Source organism: Podarcis raffonei, chromosome 5 (assembly GCF_027172205.1).
Source record: "Podarcis raffonei isolate rPodRaf1 chromosome 5, rPodRaf1.pri, whole genome shotgun sequence".
Classification (NCBI taxonomy): domain Eukaryota; kingdom Metazoa; phylum Chordata; class Lepidosauria; order Squamata; family Lacertidae; genus Podarcis; species Podarcis raffonei.
The window spans coordinates 68,370,760-68,393,783 of record NC_070606.1 but is presented as its reverse complement, the minus strand read 5'-3'; the positions used below and the strand labels follow the sequence as shown (position 1 = coordinate 68,393,783).

General features: G+C 46.8%; 1 protein-coding gene and 1 long non-coding RNA gene across 3 annotated transcripts; one reads left to right on the top strand and one right to left on the bottom strand.

The window, feature by feature from the left end:
* Positions 1–5,104: 5,104 nt before the first annotated feature.
* LOC128414552 (uncharacterized) lies at positions 5,105–11,478 on the bottom strand. Of its 2 annotated transcripts, none has more exons than XR_008330684.1 (3): positions 11,232–11,478; positions 7,605–7,699; positions 5,105–5,221 (listed from the first exon to the last, which is right to left on the bottom strand). It is a non-coding gene; the product is annotated as an uncharacterized LOC128414552 (long non-coding RNA). The 2 variants fall into 2 exon arrangements; XR_008330685.1 differs by lacking the exon at positions 11,232–11,478 and adding an exon at positions 8,077–8,825.
* Positions 11,479–11,491: 13 nt separating this feature from the next.
* On the top strand, positions 11,492–13,685 carry FOXL2 (forkhead box L2). The gene has a single exon (XM_053389981.1). The coding sequence runs from the start codon at positions 11,847–11,849 to the stop codon at positions 13,086–13,088; it is 1,242 nt and encodes a 413-aa protein (XP_053245956.1). The 5' UTR covers positions 11,492–11,846; the 3' UTR covers positions 13,089–13,685.
* The last annotated feature ends 9,339 nt before the right edge of the window (positions 13,686–23,024 follow it).

Here is a 23,024-nt window from a genome sequence, read left to right as displayed (position 1 = left end):
CACGTTACTCATTTGTTCTTGTCTGCAGTGAAAGACATTCACGCAGTGAAAGACATTCACGCAGGGGAGGAAGATGCTATTGGTTGGGGATTGGATTTGCCCCTGCCCTGAGGAATATGGGATGGACACCATTGGAGTTGAGCTGCCTCAACTCCAAGGCAAGGATTAATATTAATACCAAATAACATTTTGCCTTCAGAAAACTGGTAGTCCTTTTGACACTTTAATTTCTTGGCTTTCTATCAATGCTAGTCATACTCAGTGTAGATCCATTGAATTTAATGGGCATGACTAACTTAGCTTCATTAATTTCAGTGGATCTACTCTAGGTGTAACTTAGTTGGATACAACCCAAGGTTTAAGATGGATCCCCTCGCTCCTGGGTTGTGTTTTTGTTTCTGGGGCATCCAACAAATTTAGTTTAGTGACATTCTCAGGGTTCTGTTCTATAGCTCCCTGATCTCTGCACAGTTTCCTGGCAAAAAGGAATAACTATGCTGCAGAAAATTATAGTGTAGAGACTGTGCTGCTTCCTTTCCTGTAGCATGTAACAAGTTCTTGTTTTCTTGAATAATCTGTGTTTGTTTAATAAAGCACAGCTCTTGTTCTCTGCTATGGGATTCCTCGGCCATTCACCTGCTTATTCCATACTAACATCCGGATGAATGTAGATAATACATGCCCTTCCCTATTAGGCTGCCAGTCCAGCCATACTTTTCTGTAAATAAGTCCCATTATACTCACTCGGGTTACTTCTGAGTTTATATAGGATTTCAGGGTTAGTCATTCTTGAGAAACATTAGAGGATTTCCACAGGGATAGACAGACATGTTAGTTTGTTAGAACAAAAACAAGATAGTATTGAGGCCCCTTAAAGAAGGTTTCATAGACAAGAAATGAGACTCAATGACTTTCATGTCACTTTCACAAATCATATTTATAGAGCAGGAAAACTTTATCGGGGATTAACAGTGGGAAACAACAACCTTTGCAAAAAGACTGTGGGGAATTTGTTAAAAGCATGAGCCTTAGTGCACAATGCACAGCTCTTTGACTTCAATAGCAAAATACTCATGGACTTCAATAGATCAGATATACTAGGATATTCTCCAATGCAAAACTCAGAGAACTGAACAGTTCTTATTTCATCTGGGTGTGCATGGGGAAGCATACAGCTTATACTCGCTGGAAGACATGCATTAGGTGTTTTTAAATACCCCAGCATTCCAACAGTGTGATCTGCAATGCAATTAAGCCAAGCGCTTAGACTCCTGGAGCCTGTTTAATTCCATTATGAAGTTGATAGCAAAGGCATCCCATCCCTAAGCATTTTTGCCCTGAACCAGTGACAATAATCTGGGCTCCAACTGAATCTGATTAGTGTTGGCATGTGCATTTCTACCCCATACAACCATCACACCCTACATGTAAAGCACATGGCTTCTCCCAAAGAATCCTGGGAAATTGTAACCTGCTGAGGATGCTGCAGTCCCCAAAGCCATGTGCTTTATGTGTGCTTTAAATGTACGGTGTGACTACAGTAATACAGTATGTGGGGGGAAATCCCATTGATTTCTGCTGCTGCCTGTGAATTAACAGGACTTGCTCCCCCAAGAGCTAATCAACCTGAATGCAGATATATGGGTTCAACAGTGATGTAGAACAAAGTTTGATTTGGATTCTGGGAGGCTGAACATTTTGACCAGGCCTGACTAAGTGTGGCTATCCAAATGTTGGGCTCCAACACTCATCAGCCACGGCCAGCGTAGTACAGTGGTACCTCGGGTTACATACGCTTCAGGTTACATACACTTCAGGTTACAGACTCCACTAACCCAGAAATATTACCTCGGATTAAGAACTCTGCTTCAAGATGAGAACAGAAATCGTGTTTCGGTGGTGTGGCAGCAGCAGGAGGCCCCATTAGCTAAAGTGGTGCTTCAGGTTAAGAACAGTTTCAGGTTAAGAATGAACCTCTGGAACGAATTAAGTACTTAACCTGAGGTACCACTGTAAATGGTTAGGGATGATGGGACCTGTAGTCCAACAACATTTGGAGCCACAGGTTATCAATCCCTGATTTTGCAACAACAAAAACCCCAAGTACATTAAAGTTTGTTTGGGGTTTTTTTAATGCTCAGCTGACTAGTCCCCTCATGTAATGCAACAATTTATGAATGACACAACTAAAGAGTAATGTTTGTTTGGGCGAGTTCAAAGATGATTCAAGGACTTCAAGAGAGTTATTGATTACTACAGAATATTCTGAAAACCATAGTCAGCAATCATATATCCATTTACCAGGCAATAAGTCCCATTGAACTCAGTGAGGTTCCTTCTGAGTAGACATACATAGGATTGCACTGTTTGTTTTGTTCTTGTTTGGTATGGGAAGCAGCTCTCAGTAATTTGGGGTGCATGGTCTGGGAGCATCTTTGTGAGATGCCCCTGTTCTTTGTTCATGGCATGTTGTAAGTTTGGATTGCATAGACTGAACTGATGGGTGGTCCTGTTCTGTAGTCAGGACTGGGTGACTGGACTTCTTTCTACTGTGTGATTTTATGGTATGTGTGTAGACACGTATCAAGAAACTCACACAATATCATAGGTGTACTACAGAACTGCAATTAATCAAACAAATACTATATTCTGAAAAGGATTTTCAAATAAACAGCTTTTCCATTTCTACCATTTTTGTTCACTAACGAAAGAACAAAAAGTAATCCATTCCATCAGGCAATTTGCATAAATAAGGTTGTATCATTATATGTTTGGGAGGCCTGTTTAGGTAGGTAATAATGGCACCTAGATGCACATAATGTGCAGGCATCTCAAGTGATTGTTGATTTTGGCTGATTAGATGCCTGGTTGATTAAATAGATGCACACATTGAAAATCCTCAATTAAATGACTCATCTGAGGCCTGATCATAATTTGTATGTCAGTAACTCAATTTGAACACTCAAAATACCATTTTCATTGTGGTCGTATATTCCTTTTTGGTGTTCCTATTTATGGATCTGTCTTTGCAATGCTCCGGCTATACTTCTATATGCATATACTGCCTGTTTTCCCCCCTACATGTGCAAACATGTACAATGTATTCTTTTGCAAGTAATGCATACATAAATGTGTGTGCATATATGTGGGTTATAATCAAGCTCGGTCTCTTTAGGAGAAACCTAAAAGTGTGGGGTATAAATAATAAACTTCTATTATTATTATTATTATTATTATTAATCCTGCGAAAAACCAATCTGAACCTGATGCAAAATCCCTCCTTCAAGAAAAGCTTTCCCTTCCATTTCCCACACTTTATTTCCTTTGGTCTCATTACTTTTAGAGGAAAGAACAGTGCCTAAAATGCCATGTTTATGTGTATGCCTGTTTCTTTCCCCAATTGTTATTGGAACAAATAATCCAGGATCTTTAAATAAAGCATGGGGAGTGTATAAGGGGCGGGTGGGAGAGACAGACTTCTGTAAAGACTGTTGCAAGATAAATCAATTCTGGAAACTGTTGATGCCGCAAGCCTGCTGAAAATAGGAAAGAGGGGAGGGCAGGAGGCAGGTACCTCCGAACAGCAACCCCACGGCTTTTCTTCTTGGGAACGAAGGAGATCACATTCTCCGCCGTTTCATCTTGCTGGGGGTCAATCTGTGCAAGGCTCGGTTCATTCTTAACAGATTGAGGTAGGGAACGAGGGCTTCAGAAGGGCAGGGTTCCTCTCCTCCCTCGGAATTGGTGTGAAATTGACAAGTTGCATGAAACCAGGCCGGAAAGTGGCAAGCGAGAAGTAGGTGATCGAGGGATCCGCAAACACGATTCCCTTGGTGAAGGGTGGAGCGGGGGTGGGGGAAGGGGAAGAGATCCAGTTACCCCACAGTCAGCTTCTTCTTCTTCCCACCCACCTCTTTTGAAATTTTCCGAGAGGATCTTGTGTAGTTTGTAGCCGCCCTTTCACAGTCTCTCTCCAAAAGAAAAAAGAGAGAGAGAAGTATGTTTACACGCTCGTGTGTTCCTGGCAAAAGTTGAAATTGAAGTATTCTGTTTTTCTTCGAGTCGGGCCGCTTGAGGACGAGACAAATGGCTTCGGTAGGAGCTTCCGAAAATTAAACAAAAGAGGCTTTGGGGAAGCGGGCCATTGTGAAGAGAGCTCTGCAGGTTTCGGGGAGGCGACCTCTGTACTTCCCTTCCTATTTATTCCGTTGGAGTCAGAATAAGCTTTACGTGGAATAGAGAGAGAGGAACCGGCTTCCCTAGCTGATCGTCCGTTTAGGGCAGGAGGGCGGCATAGCTACAGCATTCATCAGAGTTAAAAGGTTAAAAAAAGAGGGGAAAATACGTTTCTTTCAGCCTAGAATCGAAACTGTTCAGTTGATAATGATGATATGAAACAAAGACACCGGTCGGCTCTGATTGGCATGTATTTTTAAAGGACAAAAATAAGACAAAATTATCTTTTAAGAAAAAAATAAAGCAAAGAATTTAAATGTAAAGGAATATTTCCCATGCTGAGTTTTGTTCTGGTATATTTCGCCTTACCAGGCAAGAGTTGGTAAGCCCGGGAAAGACTGGCGAACTTTAGCCACAAACTCAAACGTTCAAGTGCGGAAAAGATGGGACTTCTTGGCTCAGGTTGAAATATTATTTGATCCAATTGCCAAGCTAGTTGCTGTTGTACCCTCTGAATTCAGATATAGATTACGTTACAGTGGTGTCGACGATCTGTTTGTTATACTCTCAGTGTCTTAGCCTTCATAAATTAAAAGAATTGTTTAAAATTAGTTTATAAAAATCATTGATTTCCCCACAAGGTGAATTCATTACCATCATAAGATTTCATTTCTTTACCTGTCGAGGAATTTTGAGGATGTTCAAAGCGGGCTTGTTCTTTTCGGTAATTTCTACTATGTCCGTGTTTTCTGTCACTTAACCCGCCATGCCATCTTTTAACAAAAACATGAGATGAAAGAAATGAGATATGGTAAAGAACTTCCATTGTGCCGTAGCCGTCAATGTGTGAGAAATTTAATCTGAATGGTCCAAATTCGCTGGTTATCCTCGGAGCCACCCTTGGAAACGTGTTTATTTTTTATTTTATTTTTTTAAGGGCAATAGCCTCCGTTCAATAAGGAATTGATCTTAATAGGTTTTCAGGATCCTTCTCGCTTTTGGTATTGTAGCCGCTTCACTTTGCCTTGCATTTCTTGAGTCTTGTCTGCAAGAACAAGAACAAAAAATTATATCCTCAGTATCTTATTTAAAATGCGCGCACCACCTTGCAATCCTGAGGTAAGATCCAGCCGAAGTTAGTCGTATTTTCCATTGCTGTCAATTGTATAATTAATTGTGCGCTTAACTCTCTCTCTTTCTGAGACCAATGCTACTTAAACAGAGGGAACCATCGCGTATTTACTCGGAGGTAAAACCCACTGCATGGGACGCGGGTGGCACTGTGGGTAAAAGCCTCAGCGCCTAGGGCTTGCCGATCGAAAGGTCGGCGGTTCGAATCCCCGCGGCGGGGTGCGCTCCCGTTGTTCGGTCCCAGCGCCTGCCAACCTAGCAGTTCGAAAGCACGTCAAAGTGCAAGTAGATAAATAGGGACCGCTTACTAGCGGGAAGGTAAACGGCGTTTCCGTGTGCGGCTCTGGCTCGCCAGAGCAGCGATGTCACGCTGGCCACGTGACCCGGAAGTGTCTCCGGACAGCGCTGGCCCCCGGCCTCTTGAGTGAGATGGGCGCACAACCCTAGAGTCTGTCAAGACTGGCCCGTACGGGCAGGGGTACCTTTACCTTTACCTTTAAAACCCACTGCATTCAATGTGGCCTAGAAACTGTTGAATTTCTAGTCAACAGAAGCAAAGCAATAAATGAGCACCATTTTTAAAAGAAAAAGAAAAGAACTGTTGTGATATTTGGGTTAAAAAAAACCAATGAAAACAACATAATCACCATTATCATTATTATGCTTTGTATTCCGTGGTTTTCTTCCCTTTCAAAATATTGTTTCTGTGAATACCCTGATCCAAGCCAACCATTTTACTCATCACCCTGAGTCAATCTGTGTGATTGAAAGCAATTAATATTTCCTGAGCCGGGGTCATTAAAATGAAATGAATGTGATTTTCCCCCTTGGCTACTTCCTGAATTGCCCAGGACCATCTAGGCAATATGGCTTTCCAGCTTTCTATAGCTAACAGAGCAACTCAGCATGATTCATCTGCCCTTCCCTCTTAAGCTCAGAAAAGGATTCACCCGTGGAAGACTGGCTATTCCTTTCAGCGGGGATGGAGACTGCGCCACGGGGACCACGATCCTAAACTGTGACTTTCAAGAAAACGCCGTATGGGCCTTACTTCCAAGTTAAACCCGAATCCTAAACTGTTTACTTAGAAGTAAAGCCCGGTTTATTGCGGCAGAACCTATTTTTCGGGGAATAGGAATCCTATCGTTTAGACAAAAGAAAGATATGATCCCCTGGAAAACCTATAATCTGTGCCCTAGATTTATCCCTTCTTGAGATTATCCCGATTGCCAATAAACCGTAGTATCGGCAGCCGGAGTATTTCAGGTGCTGAAGTCTTATTGGGCGTGTCCTTTTGATATCCAAGTGATTGTGATTTATCTCCAAGTTTACATTTCAAGCCCCGCTAAACCTGTCGCTCTGCTTAACCCTGAATATGTTGAATTTCAACCGACTGGATCTAGATCCAGTTATATCTCGGGTCCCGGTGCGTCGCTTTAATTTGGATAGAAAGCAGGTCGTAATCTGATGGAGATGCCAAGACTAAACCCTCCGTGTGGGTTTCAGTAGTTCCAGGTTAAGATCCAGATACAAACTTGTGCCTGGCAATGCGATCCTGACCGTGTTTGCTCAGTTGGACCCTCTTCAATGGAACTTGCTGTCATTGGGACTTAACTCGCTGTTAAACTGCGTTGTAAACAGCGTGCGCAGCCTTTTCTGCAGGAATTTAGCTCCACTCCCGATTGCTTATGAATTTTAGAACTGGACCTTGTGAACCTGAATCCACTTTGGCTGAACGCAGATATACCTTCGCCTCTGTGCATTGCACACCCTTTCTAATTTCATGACGTTTTAGCCAGTGGCGTAGCGTGGGGTGTGCAGGGGGGCCCGCACCGGGCGCAACATCTGGGGAGGGGGCGCGCTCGCACTCGCAGCTCTCTGCCCCTACCTGGCTCACTCAGGGTTAGGGGGCGCAAATTACTTGCCTTGCCCCGGGTGCTGACAACCCACGCTACGCCACTGGTTTTAGCCTGAGTTTGGGGAGAAAGAAAGGGATGGAACAGTGGCATCCCTAAGAATCTAGGGGCATCTATAAGAAAAAAACTGATTGCACCCCTTTTCCTTTTTTGCGGGGTGAGCCCTCCTATTCAAAGAGAAAGGTTTCACAAATCAACTCTTCAAGAAATTTATTTATGCGGAAGATGCTAAACCTGCTGATGTATACAGTTATCCCTTAGCCCTGATAAGAGTGACCTCGAAGTCAATGCCAGGGAAATAACATCTCGATCCCTGGACGCTTAATATTTACAGGCTGGATGGAGCCAGAGCAAATTAGGTACCAACCTAGATTAACTTACCTGGGAGTAACTCCTATTGACCTCAGTGTGGCTTACTCTTCAGTAGGCATGCTCAGTAGATTGTACTGGAAGCGGCGCTTAGTTCTCCAAGAAACCTGCGGAGAAAGTCTTGTCAGTCTCGAGTTCAGCTGCAGACCTTGCTGCGCCCTGACCTGGGAGTAAGTCTAATTGGCTTCAGTGGGGCTTGCTCCTGAGTAGACATGCGCTGTCACTTCCTTCGGATCCAACCTATTCTATAAACAACTAGATTGCTTCTGGAAAAGCTAAGCTGCATGGATCCTACCATTATTTTTAAAAATAATAATAATATCAATATCCTCAGGAAGGCTTGCCAAGCAGGGGCTGGCTGCCAGTGTGCAGGAAAAGGAGAGGGAGCAAGGAGAGATTTTCCTTGAGCGAAACAGTGACCCCCGCCAGGCATTCCGTGTCAGCCCTGCGCGCTGGGCAGAGACACCCACGGCTGTCCCCTCACCTTCTTCGCCATTTCTGTCCTCCTCCTCCTGAGTTTCTGATTTCCTGTCAGATCCCACTGAAGCGTGTGAGGAGAGAGAAAGAGAGACTCCCCAGAAAGCCACCCTTTGGCCGAGCGCGCTTGCCTCTGTTGCCGCCGCCGCCGCCGCCTTTCCAGGCTTGGGAAGGGAGGGCTCTGCAGTCTGGCGGAGGTGATGACACACAGCACAATGCTGCCGCTACACCTGCGGAAGGAAATGCCTGAGAGCGGGGCGGGGTGGGGGAAGCAGACCCGGCCAGCCTGGGTGGTCAGGGGGAAGGAACTGGCCCTCACTAGCTCACGCCACCGGCCTCCGAAAGAAAGAGCAGCCGCGGCTCTGAATCCCAGCAGGCGGCCGAGCGCTCGGCTTCCGTCGGGGGGCCAGGAGCTGGCCCCGTCGGATCCAGAGGCAGGGACTGCCCGCTTGCTTAGCAAAAGGGAAGCCAGGCTGCTGCAAAACCCTCGGGCCGGTTTGCTCCGGGGCAGCCAAGCTGGCCCTCGGGAATCAGACCCCTTGAGTTCGGCGGTGCTTACTTCCCAGTAAATGCTCACAGGACGGCAGAGCCTCGCAGCTTATTTGGATCCACAGAGCCTTTGGGTGCGTGCTTGGCGACCAACGTGGGAAAGAGGTTTCCCCGCCAGCTTCTCTGGGCTTAAGATTTCAGGAAGGGGCTGATCTAAATCGGAGAGCTCACTTTAAACACCCAAGCTCCAGAAAAGCAACAGAAGGGATTCCAACAGAGATGATCCAATAGAAATAGGCACACGAAGATAGAGCCTTAGCACCTCGGTTGCAAACCAAAAATAATGCGCTTTAAAAAATATATACTTCTGTCCCTTTATGTACCTCGTCTTAGTTGAAACATTGACTCAGGGGCTTCCTGATCGTTAACGACAGTCTCATTCTGTTCAATAAAACTTTTGGCTTTATTTTGCTTCTAGGCTGTAATAGTGTTATCAGCGTATGTAAGTATACAAAGATACAGGTCTTAACGGAAAAGAGAGCAGCACTTTCCCTGGTTGCTGTTGGGAGATACATTGTACAGACAATATGCTCTTAGGAGACTCTTGTTTCAATGTTTCAGTCCTAATCCTACTTAATTGGAAGTAAATCCCATTAAATACATTTGGGCTTCCTTCTAAGTAAGCTTCTTCTTTTTCTTTTTAGATGGCTGAACAAGTCGTAAAACTTGTTTGATTTTTTTACGCGTCCAATAGGAAACAGCATATATTTGAACATGTGACTTTTTAAGCTGCGAGAAACAGTCACACTTAACTCGGAAAGAAAGTTTTAGTGAAAATGATGAAATTTGGAGGTAAATGCGTTTGGGACTGTTAGTGACCTGCCACAATTTGGTCACCTCAGTCTCTAACATTTTACGTAAATCAGGAAGATATCAAATAAACCTGATTTTATTGATTCCGACAAAGGGAACGGAACTACTGCCATGTGCGTTTATTAGAAACTAATTGTCAAACATTCCAATTTTTTAAAAAAAGCATCACGTACAGTTACAAAGAAATCCAATTGTGTGAACGCAAAAAGATATTCATAAATTACACATACACACAAAAGCACCCACAGAAAGAGATCATTTAGGTGCCTGTTGAGACCCATTGACACCAATGGGTTTTTCTTCTTCTTTTACAAATATATGCGGGCAGAACCAGCGTGGTGATATTTCCCATTGTATTTAGCTCTATGCTCCACTCCCCAGAATCAAGCGTGCATAATTTCCGAGCAGGCTACATAAACCATGGCGGGCAAGTTACCCTGATTCAAGGGCCTACCCACCCAAGGTTAAAATCTCTACAAAGCCCCGCAGCTGAATGGCTGAACAGAGTCACAAGAGCCCTTTCCAAGCGAGAAAATTACAGAGTGCGCAAGAACTGCGTTCACAGAGCCCCTTTCTCTTCTGGAAGTGGGGGCGGCGAGGACTGTCACGCCCAGAATGAATGAAATTATGTACATTCGAAGCGGAAATGCAAGACCTGATGGTCCCAAGTGGCCATACCAAATGAATGGCAAAAAGGGATTGTTCCTCCTTGGACAGTAAAAGGAGCCTCACGGGCCCGTGGCTGTTGAGATCAAGATGAGCAGCTGTTTACAGGTCACGGGAACGTGGAAGTGAGCCATCTCTGTTGGGGAAACATCAGAAAATCGAAGGCCCGGTTGCTAACTCGGTTGATAGGCTTCGGTCCAAGGCCTCGCAGAGATCGAGGCTTCAAGGCCGGCCTGTGCGTGGGATTTGCCCGAAGGCACTGGAGCACCTGAAGGAAAGCTCGGGGAGGAGGCCCTTTCCTAGGCACCAATTAACCCGGGGAAACAGCAGCCTCCTCGAGCTCTTCTGCAGAAGTCTCGCGGAAAACATAGCAATTCTCTTCCTTTCCCCCAGCTCCCCACCCTCCTCATTCATTCGCTGATTTATTTATTTGTCTCGCTGCTTTCCCCCCTCCCCCGACCTGGGGGATGTCTCTGAAATCTAGAAACAAACAAGTGATACCTGAATGACATGTTTTTGAAAAACATCTTGTCCGGAGCCGGCAGCGAAGCGAGCTGTTAGAGGGCTTGTTTGCTTTTGTGCACGCCTAAGGTGAACTAAAAGGTTGCGAGGACAGAGCCCCAATATGCGTGGGATATTTATATTTTGATGTGTCAAGTGGGAAGGGCGCCCGAACTCGATTCAAAGTAGAAATCACGCGGCTCGTTCTGTCTCTAGATGGACAAGATAGATAGGCAGAGATAGAGAGGATTGTGACACCCCTTCTATGTATTAGCTTCCTTAAAATATACGAGCAGGGCGTGCAACTTTGTACTCTCAAACAAGGTGACAATAACAGCAACACTTTTTTGGAAAACAGGCGTTGCAGCAAGACGTTGTCACCTTTCCAAGCCGAGATCCTTCAAACTGCCTCGCGTTCCCAGCCTACGTTTTCCAGAGCAACCTCGCTGGACATCCCTGAGATGGTGGCTTCCGTCAGCGGCCCCCAGCCAGCTAGCCAGCCAGCCATCCATCCCGGCTCACTGAGGAGCCCCTACCTCCCCAGTCGACAGATCGCCCTTGCAAATTTGCAATCTCTTTGCAGCGTGGAAAGAAGAGAAATGTTTTCACCAACTCCCCCCCCCTTCTCCTCACTTGTTTTCCTCCTAAGCTGCCTCGTGCAGGAGTCGCCAGAGACGCAGCTTCTTTCTTTTTCTCCTGCCGTGGATTCTTGCCCTCGCCTCTTCCCACCCCCGCCCTTCCCTCTGCTCTGGGACCCCCAGGGGGCTCCAGCCTCCGGATTCCTCGCTGGGGTGGACTTGCGCGGTTTGACTTCGCCATGAACTCGCCCGTGCCCAGCTGGCTCCCAGGCTTGTGGGACGGGCGGGGGAGGGGGTGGCACAGAGAGAGGGGGGGGTGCGATGGGAGAAAAGGGATCCTGACGAAAGCGGAACTTGCCGGAGCCCATACAAATCAGAGGAGAGCTCGTCCAGAAGTTGAGTGGATATCTGAGCCCGCTGATCAGAGGCTGCCTCTTGCAAGGGAGACAGAAGCGAAGAGGAGGAGGAGGAGGAGAAGTGGGTGGGGGACAGAGAGAACCAAAAAGCCCACCAGACTCAGGCAGGACTTAAAGCAGGCAGGCGGGACAGGCGCTCCCAGCAGATCGCCCTGAGAGATCGAGGGGAGCCTCCTTCGGGATCCGCAAGAGACCCCCTGAAGAAGAAGGCGCCTCCGAGGGGCGCAGACGCCGCAGCAGCCGCAGGTGGTGCCATGATGGCCACCGGCTACCCAGACCCCGCGGGGCCCGAGGACGCCGTGTCTCTCCTGCAGCAGCAGCACCAGGCCATCAAGGAGCCCTGCCTGGGCGGCGAGTCGGCGGCTGCCAAGAGCGAGCTGAGCCCGGCTGCCCCTGCCAAGGCTTCCCCGGCGGGATCGGCGTCCGCCTCGGCTGCGTCGGCGCCTCCGGAGAAGGGCGACCCGTCTCAGAAGCCCCCTTACTCGTACGTGGCGCTGATCGCCATGGCCATCCGCGAGAGCGCCGAGAAGCGGCTGACGCTGTCGGGCATCTACCAGTACATCATCGGCAAGTTCCCCTTCTACGAGAAGAACAAGAAGGGCTGGCAGAACAGCATCCGCCACAACCTGAGCCTCAACGAGTGCTTCATCAAGGTGCCGCGAGAGGGCGGCGGGGAGCGCAAAGGCAACTACTGGACGCTCGACCCGGCCTGCGAGGACATGTTCGAGAAGGGCAACTACCGCCGCCGCCGCCGCATGAAGAGGCCGTTCCGCCCGCCCGCCGGCCACTTCCAGCCGGGCAAGAGCCTCTTCGGCGCCGCGGCCGAGGCGGCGGGCTACGGTTACCTCACGGCGCCGCCCGCCAAGTACCTGCAGGCGCCTTTCCTCAACGCGGCGGCCGCCTCCTGGTCCCTGGCGCAGCCCGCGCCTCCGCCGCCGCCGCCTCAGGCGCCTCAGGCGGGATCCTACGGCGCCTGCACCATGTCGGAGGGAGCGGGCAGCTCCGGCGCCGGGAGCGGAGGAGGCGGCTCGGTGGCGGGAGGCGGCGGTCCCCTCAGCCCCGTCGGCGGCGGCGGCGTCAAGGGAGTAGGCCTGGCGGCCGGGCCTGGAGGCGCCGCCGCCTCGGCGTACGGGCCTTACTCCCGCCTGCCGGCCATGGTGAACTCGTACAACGGCATGGGGGGCCACCACCACCACCACCACCCGCACCACGCGCACCACGCGCACCACCACCATCCGCACCACCACCACCAGCACCACCACCACGCGGCCGCCGCGGCCCAGCAGCTCGGAGCGGCGGCCGTGGCGGCGGCGGCGGCGGCGGCTGCGGCGGCCGCCACGGCAGGGAGCGGCTCCCCGCAGGGCTCGCCCAACGGGCCGGCGGGCTTGCAGTTCGCGTGCGCCGGGCGCCAGCCGCCCGAGCTGGCCATGATGCACTGCTCCTACTGGGACCACGAGAGCAAGCACAGCGCCTTGCACTCCCGGATAGACATCTGAGCCAGGGGTGGAAGAGAGACGGCAGGCAGGAGAAGAAGAAGCAGCGCCCTCGTCCTCGGCATCCCCTTCTTCATCATCATCATCATCATCATGTTGGATTTCTCTCCCTCTCCCTCTTGTAATTCCCCCTTTTCCCCCCACCCGCTGCTGAAATGGGACAGTGACTTTGAGTGCCAAAACGAGAACCACACGCGCGCAACCCCCCTTCGCCCAAGTCCTGTGTGCCTGAAATCATACAGATCCTCTCCGTGAAGGCAGCGTAAGTTCAGAGGACTTCCACGCTCATCCTCATTGCTGCAGGAGCTCCGTGGGTCCTTTGGTTCTGCGTTTCTTTTTTCACTGGGTTTTAGGGTTAGCGCGCGCACATAAAGGTGGCCGAACAGTATTTGCCTTTTGTTTCCCTTTCCTTTTTGCATTTCCTTAAAATTAATATCCCCATCATAAGCACTGTTTGGTTAGAAGTGTTGTTGGTTAGAAGTGTTGCTCACTGGTACGTAAATCTCTTTATGGTCGAGGTATTGGTCTCATTGTTTTCGCGGGGAGTTTAAAGAGAGTGAAGGTGGGGTTTTTTATTTTTTATTTTTGGTGGGGGGGGGAGAAAAAATAGAAGAGGGGAAAGCGCTTAGTGGGTTAGGGACAGAATTCTAAACTAGAAGAGGTCTGCTTCGTTAGGGAGGGAACGTGCCGAAGCAATAAGCTGCTCTGCCGCCGGGTTGAACAAAAGCACTGAAAAATAATTCCGTTTTTTTGCAGAATTCCTGGCGCTATCCAGAAAAAGTCAGCTAGGTTTATTGCGAAGTACATCCTATTAAAGTTAAGATGGGGCTTCAGCCGTCCAGCAAATGGAGAAGGCAGAGAAAACCCCGTTGAAACAAATTAATTTAACAATATGCTCCCTCGTTTACATCCCTTTAACTGCGGCAGGGTTTAAGCACGAATAATTTTGCAATCCACAGCCATCTGATTAATGATAATCAGATAGGATTGCATTTGATGGCATCTGCCAACCATAAATGGAATAATTTTACTAGAATATTTTTCCAGGTGAGGTGACTATTTTAAGTATAGCACTGCGGATGAAAATTCCTTTGAAAGGATGTAGAAAAACCCAAATCACGCACACTGCATACTTGGAATTTAATTTAATTCGAAGTGTATTTTTAGAGGTGCCAAAGACTCAGCAGTTGTTCCTTGTCAGTTTAATTCACACCTCGGATACACTTGGTCGGGTAGTTCGGCCCAAAACAGTTTCAACAATATTTAGCTCCAAAATATACTTGGGGATGAGCGAGGAAAACCGGTTCAATTCCTAGGGAATGAATTTAGGATCGGGGTCCAAACGTTCAGATTAAAGCTGAGGAAAAACTCCTTTGAAAAATTGCCTTGGGGGGTGATTTTGAAATTCTGCTGATGCGGAATAAAACAAGTGTAAGGCACTAACTCTTTGCCAGTCTGATCTCATTCACGGTGATAACCGATTATTTTTATTATAATTTCCTAAGGGGAATATTGCACTTCTTCAAAGATTTATGTTTCTATCCAAAGTAGTACTTATTTGGAGACTGTATTTGAGCAAGAACAGCCTTTTATACAGTATCTAGTAGCCATGTTGATTTGATTGTTGAAACGCGGAGGAGATTTGAGAAGAGTTGTGGGAACAATAGGTGTATATGTATATGTATTTTTTTTAATAGAAAGCGTTCTCTCAAGATAGAGTAATTTTATACAAGACTATAATTATTCGGACAAAACAAGACTGTTTCCCGAAATTATTGTTAATAGTAATAATAATGGAGACTATTTTTCCAAATGCAATTGTTATATTTTTATTTTTATTTTTCAATGGATGTTAAGAGTGATTTTTAAATATTTTTTGACCCAGACGAATCTAAGTTAGATTCTTATCATCTTCTTTTTTTGAACAGAGTTGCAATCCTAAACCCTGAGAGAGCTAATGTAGAAAAAAAATGTGTTTTTAATTGGGGGGGAGGGGCAGGTAATAATGATTTCCTCAGTGTCTGTGTAAACAAATAGATATTTTGGTATTCTGCCACCCCGGGACCAACTTTTCTAGAATAACCTAGCACTTTTATTGTATATCGTAGCATTGTATAGTCTCCAATAAAATGTGGTTTTGTTCTCTTTTACTAGAGTTTGATTTTCCTTTTGTCAAATATTTAATAATTTAATTGGCTTATCCTCTTTCTGACACACCTTAAAAAGTGACGCTTTGGTAATTAACGTGTGGATTTTGGTGGAACGGCTGCTAACAGCATTTGGAAGGTTTTTATGGTTGTGTGTAGAATTGTCAGGCCCTCAGTCGCTGGTTAGATTATTCCTTCTCCCCGCAACGCTCCCCCACCCACTCCAATCGTTAAAAAACGACATAAATCGGCGAAAGAAAGACTTTAAAATACAATCCTCTAAACGGCTTCTCCCGTCTCTGCTCGCCCCGGTTTTTGGTCACCTGAAAATACAATGGAAATAATTTACTTTCTGTTGGGCACGCTTCAATTGTGTTAAGGCTTACTTGTTTTGAAAAATAATGATAATAACCACAGCTGGTTATCTTAAGCACCTTTATTTGGAGTATCAGTGATGCTTCCTTCCAGGTAAGTTCTGCTGAAATCACTGGGATTTATTTCCAAGTCAATGCGTTTTAGGGGCTGCGGTACCTAACAGCCTGGCCTTCTCGACCACGTTTGGTCAGAAGGTAAGTCCCATTGATTGCGGAGGAATTTGCCGATAAGCCATTGCGCTTATTAGGAGCGCTGGCCAACAGTCCAATGCTAGCGGTGTTCACTGGGAGATCTATATCCCAATGAAAGCAACAGGGTGCTCTCCTCAGGACATATGGCTGCAGAAGCACATTACCTGGCGAGGCTGGCTTTAGAAAGAGAGTAAAAAAAAAAAGGTAACATAAAGGTAAAGTAGAAACAGCGTATTTGGAGCCAGGTCTCATCAAACTTTTATTGTAAACTCTAATCAAGTAGCTTAAGCCCGGCGTTCCTTGTTTGGGGTGATGGTTTGCTTGCACGCTTTTAATGCTCTTTCCATTCTGGCGTCTTTGTGCGTTGAAGAAGATGCCCGTGGCGCTTTAAAGACTTTTTTATGTGTAGTGGTATGAGTTTCCTTACACATTTTTGTTCACAAGAGAACAGGGATGCATGCAGAATTGCGGCTTGCCGATATCATGGAAGGCAGAGATGATAGAGATCAGAGGCGGGCGGGAGAAGTCTGCGAGTGCGAAGAAATATCAGATGCTCGCGCTGTTCTTTTTAATTTCGGAGAGCGAGGTCATTTGGGGAGAATGCCTCCTTCTTGACACGTGCTATTCTTAAGCTCGCTTGCAACAGCAGCCTGATCCTTAGCATGGCTACTCTGAAGTCAATTCCAGCGTGGTTCAGTGGGGACTGACTTCCTGGTGATTAGGCTTAAGAATTGCAGCCTTATTTGGAGGCAAATTCTGCGAGGATGACGAGGGCTTACTTCCAAGAAAATGTGCAGAGATGTGAATGCCCCCTTCATAATTATCCTCTTTGGGGGGAGACTCTCCTTTTCAGTGATCCCTGTTCGATTCTTTTAATTGTCACTCTGTTGCTGCTATGGGAGGGCCCGCCTCTTTCAGACCTTTGGCTTTGTTCGTTTGCCAAGCGGCCTTTTCTTGACCAAGGATCCTAAACGCAGCTATTTGATAGCAAGCCCCATCCATTTCAACTGAGCAGCGGGCAAGGTTTCCAGTTCTTCAGACTTCTTCTTCTTCTTTTTTTAACTATTCTGTGACGTTTAATGCTGTCCTTATGACAGTTTTATCAGGCTGTAATATTTGGGAACTCCCCATCCCCCCGGTTAGGACACCTTCAGGGCTACCTGCAAACTTTTGATCTCAGTCCAGTTCTGCATGTGTAGGATTAGGAAAAATAGGCTGACAGAACCGCGAGCAAAACTAATTGGGAAGTGGAGGGGAATTTCACAGCTCAGAAGGCTGCTTGCTGGTTTTTGAAAGGAAGGAACGATTCCGCTGACTGAGGAAGCCCGGAGAATCTGTAGTCCCTCAGTCACTACCAAAAAGGAAAGTCCCCCGCCGGATCCTGAACCTGGAAGGCGGATTCATCCATCCAAGTCCTTCGGAAGTGCATGACTGTGGAATAGTCATTTAAGGCTGCAATCTTAACCCCGTTTACCTGAAAGTTAACCCCATTGAATTCAATAGGACTTATTTCTGATTAGTCATAGTTAAGCGGGCTCTGTAAGGCTCTCCTCGCTGACGGGGAGGGCTAAAGGTGGTCGCCCTATTCTTTCCCCTACACGTGTGTTTGTGTGTGTGTGTGTGTGCCGGCCAGAAGAGGTGTGGTAAAGATCGAAGTGTGCAGAAAAGCAACAAGCTTTAGATAAGCTTTGCACGATGAACCCTGCTCAATACTTGGCACCGGCCAATAATATACATGTGCACAGCGTTTGCATAGGCTAATTTTAAAAGTATATATGCCTTTGAGTAAATTAAGATGGTGGGTGTTTGGGGCCGGACCCGCATGGTGTTTTGCAAAGCACTTAGCCGTCCTTTAAGAAAAACCTTCTTATTTTAAGTTTGTAAAAACTGAGAGGAAGGGGCAGGAGAGATCTAGGACCCCGAGCCAAAGACTCCTCCTGGTCTACTACCTAACAACGCTCCCTTGCATTCGGCCGGGATCTTTCCTGCTCACGAGAAGGATGCCCCAGTGGAATCCACGGGGGATGTCACTCGACTTAAAATGGCTTCACTGGCTGATAGGAGAGAGAAAATAATGTTAGGGGAGAGAGCGGCCTTTGCAGAACGGAATGAAAAAGCCCGTTCCCAAGCTTCCACAACATGCAGACTATATGCAGGTAGATGTCATCACACAACACTCGGAGGGAGATCGGTACGATCTGTTCCGAGGCAGGAAAATTGAGCCCTGAGTCTCTGCTGACGCGCTGGACCCGATCCACCTCTTCGGAGCACGTGGGGGCTCCCACTATCTATCACACTGTAGCGGGTTGGGATAGATGACCCTTTGGGACTCCTCCATGTCCACAATTCTATGATCTGCTGCCAGGCGACTAGCTCTGCTCTGAGTGCGACACCGCGGCTCTTGCAAGGCTGTATTCAGTCCGCCTCGCGGGCTCCCCGCTGCCCTTCCGCCCGGATTGTCCCTGGCCAGCCTGATCCTCTGCGCGCTTCCTCCTGAATTCATTCCGATTTACTTTAACTATTCTAGACATTCCTTTGCTTGTTTCCTGGGAAGGAAGTCCCCCTGAGTTAGAGGGGACTTCACTCCCAGTGTAAGAATGCCTAGGGTTATACGCAGGACAGTTTCTTCAGCGTAATCCCGACCCTTGCCGAGCGTGTTTCCTTGCTATCTGCTTCTATTTTTATTAATGAGGATCTGTTAGAGGTTTTAAATGATTTTTATTGTTTTTAAGTAGGAATGTATTGTTCTATGCAGCTCTGCGATCTCTTAGGAGAGCGAGGGCGCAATAGGAAAACGACAAATAAAATAAGCATGCACGGAATCTGTAAATGGTGGTGCCTACATTTTAAAACCTTATTCCCCGGCAAACCCTTCGCTCCCTAAATTGAACTTGAAGGGTTTGCAATCCCTCTTTCTGCAGGCTTCTTTTGAATTTGGCCGTGGGGGTTGTGTATAAATGGGAGCTTTCGGTGCGGGCCTGGACATTGAAATGAAGGCCGGGTATCCTCGGAGAAGTCTAAGTTACTTTTGGAATTGGGGGGGTGAGTTTGCGCCTCTGTGCAACCCTTCCTTCTCAGAGCACCGGTTCCAAAACCGGTTCTAACCCGCGTTGGACACTGCATATCTGTAACCTGGGCTGCTTGCTTGATAGAAAGCCGTTCTGTGCTCAGTGGGGCTAATTTCTAAACGGGCATGGAAAGGATTGCGCACTGGGAATATATTTTGGGTGAATTAAGGAGGAGTTCAGTGCTCCACACCAGAATGTTGCCAAGGAGTTCTGTGGAAGCGGGAATAGCCTTGGGTTCATTTGAATCAGTGACCCGCTTTCGAACTCATCCCTCCAACACACATACACACAGAGAGAGAGCGCTAGGACAGTTACTTAACTGCTTCCGGGTCCCGACGCCTTTGCCTGCGGGATGAGGGAAGCAGAATAATGGTTAGGGAGACTTGCATAAGGTGCGCCTTTTAGACACCCAGATCCTGAGCACCTTTCTTTTGTCCGATTTCCCCGCCATTGTTTTAAGCAGAGTGAGCTAACTGCCTCAAAGTAGCTCCTTGCTAGTACAATGAAAGGGCAGAAAATAGCTAATTGATGATGACGATGATGATGATACATTAACTATTATTGTTGCGTTTTTGGAAAATTGCCATATAAGGTGAGAGGCTCTGGTGGGGGGAGAACCTTCTGCCTCGAGTACCAAAAATCAACTATCCTTGGGGACAACTACGCACCTTGACTATGGACGGTGGCCGGGCAGTTTTGGGGCTATCTCTGTAAAAACGAAGGCAAATTCATAGGGAATTACTCTCCCTTGCACCTCAAATTAGGCATGAAATCCCAAGCAGGCTTATTAAGAAGCAAGTCTTACGGAAAACCGTAAACATAGTTAGAAGGTCGGGATGAAAATCGAGCCGAGGCAATCCCTCCGAGGAGCGGAGGTCGGGAATAGCTTGTACTCACTTGCAAATGAAACTGACTTCAGCAAGCCGCGGCTTGTGCGTTTACAAATTACCCCCTCTCCATATAAACTCCTCCGCCGACTTACATCCAAACGCCTTGACTTGCCCTCTAAGTGTGCGCGGGAGCGGGGGGGACGACGACTCTGGGGCTAGGTGTGCGGAGCTAAGTGCTCGAGCTGAGGGCTTGATCCCGCAGCCCTTAAAACCAAGCGAAAATATAACACCGGCCAGCCTGCGAACGATCCTGTGCCAGTTCAGTTCAATTGGTTACGTTCTCAAAGCATCTCTATAGATTCCGTGTGGATTTTCTCCTGGCTTGGTATAGAAGGAAAAAACCTCAAGCAAAAAGCAAACAAAAAATTAAAACTGACGGGTTATGATTTATCGCATAGGGAGGACTAATCACATTCATAAATGTCTTCGGAAAGTCAATACATGTCTTCTTAATGTCAGGGGGAGTCGAGTGTAGGAGACACCGGGAGACTTTATTTGCGCTGTATGGGAATAGAAACTCTTGCGTTTCGGCTCTGAGGCTGACTTACTTCATTTTATGTTTTTCTCCACCCTGCTGACTGTTCTTCGGTTTGCTCACAACCTCTTCCCAACTCCTAGGACTTCTCTTGAGCTTTCTGGAGGAGCGGGGAGTGGAGGGAGGGCTGGAGTGGCTGCCGCGATAATGCCTGCTTCCAGAACTTAATTTTAAAAACCTTGACCCTTTAGGCAGGATTCCAGCACAGTTCAGCATATTTTGAATGCGGGGGTGGGCGTGGGGGAGAGAATTAAGTCAATCGGACTTTTGTAAAAAAAATTAAAATAAAATAAATGCTGCACTTTGGCAAGATTGTGCACATTAATTTTCCTGAAATGTATTTATTTCACTTTCGCTCTCCCCCTGTGTGTATGTGTAAACATTTAGAAATGAAGGCTGCAATCCTGTTCCGGTGTTTTCCTGGTAGTAAGCCCCAGCCAATTCACTGGGAAATGCTTCTGAGTAGACGTAGATAGGCGTGTGCTATAAGTCTGCAATTTATAGCGCATTTACATCGCCGTAAGCGCCATTGGACCGCACGGGACTTGTTTCCGAAGGAATCCCCGCTGGTCGAAGCAGCGTAGCTCTGGCTACCAGCTGCTGAGAGTCTCAGGTGAGCTTCCTGTGAGCATCTGGTTGGCAACGTTAAGAACAGGATGCTGGACCAGATGGGCCTTTGGTGGTAAAGGCACTTAGGACAGGAGGCATATGCCTTTATTAAAATGATCGAGTCCCCCGTTCTCAAATACTATGTTCATTGGAAACAGCTATCACTTGTAAGAAACAGATGTAGCCGTGATAGTACATAAGATGCAAACCTTCCAAAATCCTCAGTTGGGCAATAGCTTTATTGAGACCAGGCAAAATGTCACAAAAGTGTGGCGAGCTACAGGCATCTCCAGAGCTCTTCCGCAGGGAAGACGTCAACACAACGCAAGGAGTGAGGAAGAGGAAGGGAGGTAACAATCAAGTACATAATTATTAGGCTGGTGTTGTGTAAGCTGCTTTCCATGCTGTATCCATTCATAACGGTGAAAGGTAATTTCTAAATTAGCTGGGTTCTTCGTGAACCCTGGTGAGAGAGAGAGTTTTTATTTTACTTTTTACCCGAACTGTTCTAAGTGTGCTACAATATCTGTGGGGAGGATCAGCCAACATGAAATAACAGCCCGATCCTTCTTATATTTACTCGGAAGTAACTTCCACTGTGTTCATTGGGACTTACGGTACTCTACTGTAACTGTAACTACATCTGGCCAGGGGTACCTCTGATATCAACTGGCAATGTAAGTATGCGCTTGACTCCGAAATCCTATGTACACTGGATAGGAAAATAAGCCAAGTTTAAAGCATTTGAGACGGCTATTTCCCTATAAATGGCATAGGATTGGGCTGTAAACCCACGGAAATGAATGTTTTTTAAAATTGTTTTAACTCTGGCTGGATAGGTACCTTAAATCTAAATACCGAGGTCACAGCCAAAGATTTGCTTAAACCTACTGATTTCAAGTATATGGTGTGAGAGAGATTGAGACCCAAGTCCAAACACATAGGGTTGTATTCTACCTAGTTTTACTCAGAGTACACCCGTTGAAAGGACAGGCCTAAATTAGCCATGACCATTAATTTAAATGGCTGTACTCTGAGTAACAGTTAGTTGAATGCAATCCGTGGAGGAGAAATTATATTGCTAAGTACACCCATATTCTTTTTGCAAAATCCCATATATAGAGAAGGCGCATTTTAATTTCATCCAGTTCAGTGTAGGGTGCATGACTGTACGGGATTGTGGCTCAGATGCTTCGCAGCCGGGTCTAACACCGATCAGAATGTGTACGTGGAACAGCAGTCCGCGAAAGTTTATGCCATAATAAAGTGGTGAGTCTTGAAGGTACCACAAGACTTTCTGTTGTTTTCTGCAAGAGACTTAACAGGGTTACCCGGAACTCTAGAAATGTCTTGTTCTAGCACGCCTCTCTATATTTTTTAAGGAAACCAAAGATTAAAAACAACAATCTGGGATTAGAGCCAGATTTAGTTACGCTGAGACCCAGTGTGATCAATGGAATTTAAGATAGACTAATTTAAGTCCTATTGATTTCAACGGATCTCGTCTAATTTCTAAGTCTGGATCTAACTCCTAGTCAGTCTTTGAACATCCTGAGTCCAAAGGAAAAGCCTCTCTAAGAGTCAGGATGGAAACACAACCTAAAAGTAAACAATTTTAAATTGACTTGTGTAGGTTCCGCTGCTTTTCCTTTCAGTTGCGCTATTTGCATTAACCGGGCATTGATTGCAGCCATATGGTACCAGCCTCAGTGCTCAGTGAAGGAGTATGGCAAAAATAGCCTTTTTCATAGATATTGGGTTAAAACATGCTAACAACCTAGGGTGTAGTCAACTACGTTTTACGCAGAGTACACCGACTGAATGTGACTAAATAGGCCCATTAATTTCATTGGGCCTACTCAGATTAAAATTTAGTTGAATACCACCCCATGCGATTACTCCTGCCCAGGCTCTAGCGCCAACGCCTAGGCAGGGACAGAGACCTGCGGTAGAATCCTAAGCACGTTCCATTGATTCATTGCTGGGTCTTACTCTCTAGTACGGGACCGGGGAATCTATAGATGTTGTTGGACTCCAACTCTCATCAGCCTAGCCAGCGTGGCCAAACATTGGGGATAATGGGAGTTGTAGCACATCGGAATCTTGGGGGGGCGCGCACACACA